Source organism: Myotis davidii, unplaced genomic scaffold (genome assembly GCF_000327345.1).
Source record: "Myotis davidii unplaced genomic scaffold, ASM32734v1 scaffold208, whole genome shotgun sequence".
Lineage (NCBI taxonomy): Eukaryota > Metazoa > Chordata > Mammalia > Chiroptera > Vespertilionidae > Myotis > Myotis davidii.
This window is the reverse complement of record NW_006299706.1, coordinates 1,342,045-1,345,224: the sequence shown is the minus strand read 5'-3', so window position 1 is coordinate 1,345,224 and position 3,180 is coordinate 1,342,045. Positions and strand designations below refer to the sequence as shown.

Here is a 3,180-nt window from a genome sequence, read left to right as displayed (position 1 = left end):
GCGAGGGGAGGAAGCGGGGCAAGACCTGCAAGAGCGGCCGAGGGGAGGTGTGGAGTGGAGGGGGCGACAGCTTGCCCGGGTGCATCTGGGAAGACCCGGCGGAAACTTGGGGGCGCCCGCAGGAGGAGGAGGTGATGGAGCCGGGATGGGAGTGGCTCCCGGGGCGAGAACGGGCGGAATGTCAGAGTTGCACCGGGGCTGGGAGGAGGAGAGACAGCGCCGTGTCACGTGGAGGGCACGGAAGGCCTTTGACTCCAGAAGTTAGTTGTGGATCGTCCGGGTGAGAAAGGGAGATCAAGCCGTGGACGCCGAGGGAGGTCGCAGCTGGGGATGCTCCGTGCGCAACCTCGGCGGCGGCTCCGCGCGGTGGGGGACCTGGAGCAGCGCCGGGTGTCCTGGCAGTGCCCTGCGCGCGCATCCTCTGGGCTCCGTGAGCCTGCTAAGCCCGGGATGAAGTGAATATCGCCCTTCCGAATCTGAAGTCATTGGGCAGGGAGAGCCCCCGGGGGGGAGCCAGGTTTTGGAGTCCGTGGCCTTTTCGCACCGAATCCTTCCCCCCACCACCACTTCTGTCCTTGGGCCCGCTTCATGCCGCTATGGCCTCCGGGCCTCATCTGCCTGGGTGTGACAGTGCCTTCTGATTCTTCCCCTGAAGAAAAAAAGGATGTGTGCACCAGGCCATTCCCTGTCCTTCCTAATAGCTGGAAGGGAACTGGCTCTTAGGCAAGTAGTGCTGATATTAATTAAAAAAACACACCAGGTATTCTGTACTTCCGAGGCAAAAAGGGGAGGAGAAGCCGGATGGGAAGCTGACTGCAGCGCGGGGCCTCCTGTATTAGAACCTCTCCGGGGGTGTTTGGCCGGAGGTGCAAGAGTGAAGGCAGTCCAGGGGCTAGACCCAGGTCCCTAGAACTTGTTTATATTTCGTATACATTGCTGCGTATAGAAACCTGCGATGGGATTCCTGCCCTCAGAACAGGATGGTCGACACGCTGAATAACTGTAAAACATTCATCATGATAGTGTATATAACGCTTTCCTCTGCTGAGTTGTGAGGAGCTCAGCATGACACAGATCTCTTAGATCTCAACCCAGGAAGCACTCTGGCAGCCTCCTATCAGTTACACCATCTCCCCTGCAATGCGCTGTGGCCCAAACCTGAAGGTCTTCATGGAGCCATGTTTGTGGGAAATCAGAGTAGAGCAGTGTGCTGAGTGGGGCGTATTTAAGGGATTGAGAGTTAGGGAAGGCTTCCTAGAGTTTTCAGCCAGAGTTAGTAGGTGACTGCTGTTACACTCCATTAAGGAGGAATTTTCAGCACAGTGGGTGGGCAAAAGAGATAGACATCGAAGAGAAGAAAGCAGCTAGGCACCTCTGCAGCACCCAGTCCTTGAAGGGGACTTCCCACTATTTCTGCTTTGCCTTCTCTTCCAGATGCCTCATCCCCGAAGGTACCCATCCTCAGAACGAGGCAGCCGGGGGAGTTACCACGAGCACTATCGAAGCCGAAAGCATAAGAGACGAAGAAGCCGATCCTGGTCAAGTAGCAGCGACCGGACACGGAGGCATCGACGGGAAGACAGCTACCATGTTCGTTCCCGGAGGTGAGACCTCGTACTCATTCATTCATTTAACAGAGATTTGTTGGTTACATGCTAAGCACCTGGGTGAAGGTGATGCTCAAGATGGATGACAAAATAAGGCATTTGCACTGTGATCCCTAGAGTGTTATCACAGAGGAAGTATGCAGGAAAGGGCTGAGGAAGCATCTAGCAGGTTTGGTTGGAGTAGGACAGGGTGTGTAGTTCAAGGAAAATTTCCCAGAGTGTGTGACATCTAAACTCACCTGAAATATAAGGGTGAAGTGTCCCCGATGAAGGGAAAGCAAATGCAAAAGACTAGGGTCTGGACGTAGCCGGTGAGCTAATAGACAAGACAGAGTTAGGTTTGCATGGTTTTAATGACTTAGCGGCATGTCCGGTGGAGGGTTGGGTTAGGGATAGTTTGGAGCAAAGCCGGATGGAGGGAAGGCTTACGGCTTTGTTCCATTAAGTCACTGAAGGGAAGGAGATGGCCCCACAGGATGTAGTTCTGCAGGTGTCTTTTCAGATTCTTGGTGACAGGCAGGTGGTGATTCCTCCTCTGCACTCAGTTACTTCGCTTCTCTGGTCCTCAGTCCTCAGAGACGTGCTGGCTGTCTGAGAGCCGTTTTCCCAGCAGTGCTCTTTCCTCACTGCGGGGGGCCTTGTCACATGGTGTGGCCAGGACTGTGGCTGGACAGATGCACCTAAGGGGTGTGTATTGTCTCACAGCAGCTATGACGACCGTTCCTCTGACCGGAGAGCGTATGACCGGCGATACTGTGGCAGCTACAGACGCAATGACTACAGCAGGGACCGGGGAGATGCCTACTACGACGCGGACTACCGGCACTCCTACGAGTATCACCGGGAGAACAGCAGCTACCGCAGCCAGCGCAGCAGCCGGCGGAAGCACAGGCGGCAAAGGCGGCACAGCCGGACGTTCAGCCGCTCGTCTTCGGTGAGTGCCAGCCCAGGCCCTTCCTCTCCCCTTCAGCCTCTGGGACCCTGGTGAGTGAGAAGTGTCCTTGCTCTCAGCTGATTCTTGGGGCATGCACCCTGAGGTGGGCACTGAGCCTGCCTCTCTTGGAAGCTCTTCGACTCTTGGAGGCCCCAGAATCTGCTTTAGAGACGGATGGGCACAGAGCGCTTGTGAGCCCAGTGCCCGCTCGGGCATGCTGGCCTGACTGTGCAGGGAGCAGCTTCCCTGCCCCGGCGGCCTGCCCTCTGCAATGGGGACCTTGCTTGTGAACTGCCTGTCCCCCCCGAGCCCTGGGCTCCACGGCCCCCTCAGTCAGTGGGCTTGGGTGGGGGAAAAGGGAGATTTGTGCCTGCCTGAAAGGGCGTTGTGTAGAGCATGGGGTTGTGGGTGACATGGGCACAACGACACCACTTCTCTGCTCTGCCCGAGCCTCTCCTTGTTCCCGTTTTGGGTTTGGGACTTGGGGTTATGCGCCGCTCTCTCTTCTCACCCCGATCCGCCTTACTGCATCTGACGTGTTCCCTTCCACTGTCCCCCATCATCGTCTGTCCCCCCTGGCTGGGCGCCTGTGACCGGTGGCCCCTCCACCACCCACCCCGCCTCCCTCCGGCCCCCGCT

General features: G+C 57.2%; 1 protein-coding gene across 6 annotated transcripts in view; it reads left to right on the top strand.

Moving 5' to 3' along the window:
* The window catches only part of CLK2 (CDC like kinase 2), a 13,670-nt gene that overhangs the window by 4,481 nt on the left and 6,009 nt on the right, over positions 1-3,180 (top strand). For 2 of the 6 annotated variants that reach the window (XM_006775686.2, XM_015571698.1), the window contains exons 2-3: positions 1,435-1,604; positions 2,313-2,541. In XM_006775686.2, coding sequence (XP_006775749.2) covers positions 1,435-1,604; positions 2,313-2,541 — 399 coding nt within the window. Of the gene's footprint in view, positions 1-25; positions 132-1,433; positions 1,605-2,312; positions 2,542-3,180 lie in introns of those variants that run through there. The other 4 variants (XM_015571700.1, XM_015571699.1, XM_006775687.2 and 1 more) reach the window with 3 other exon arrangements.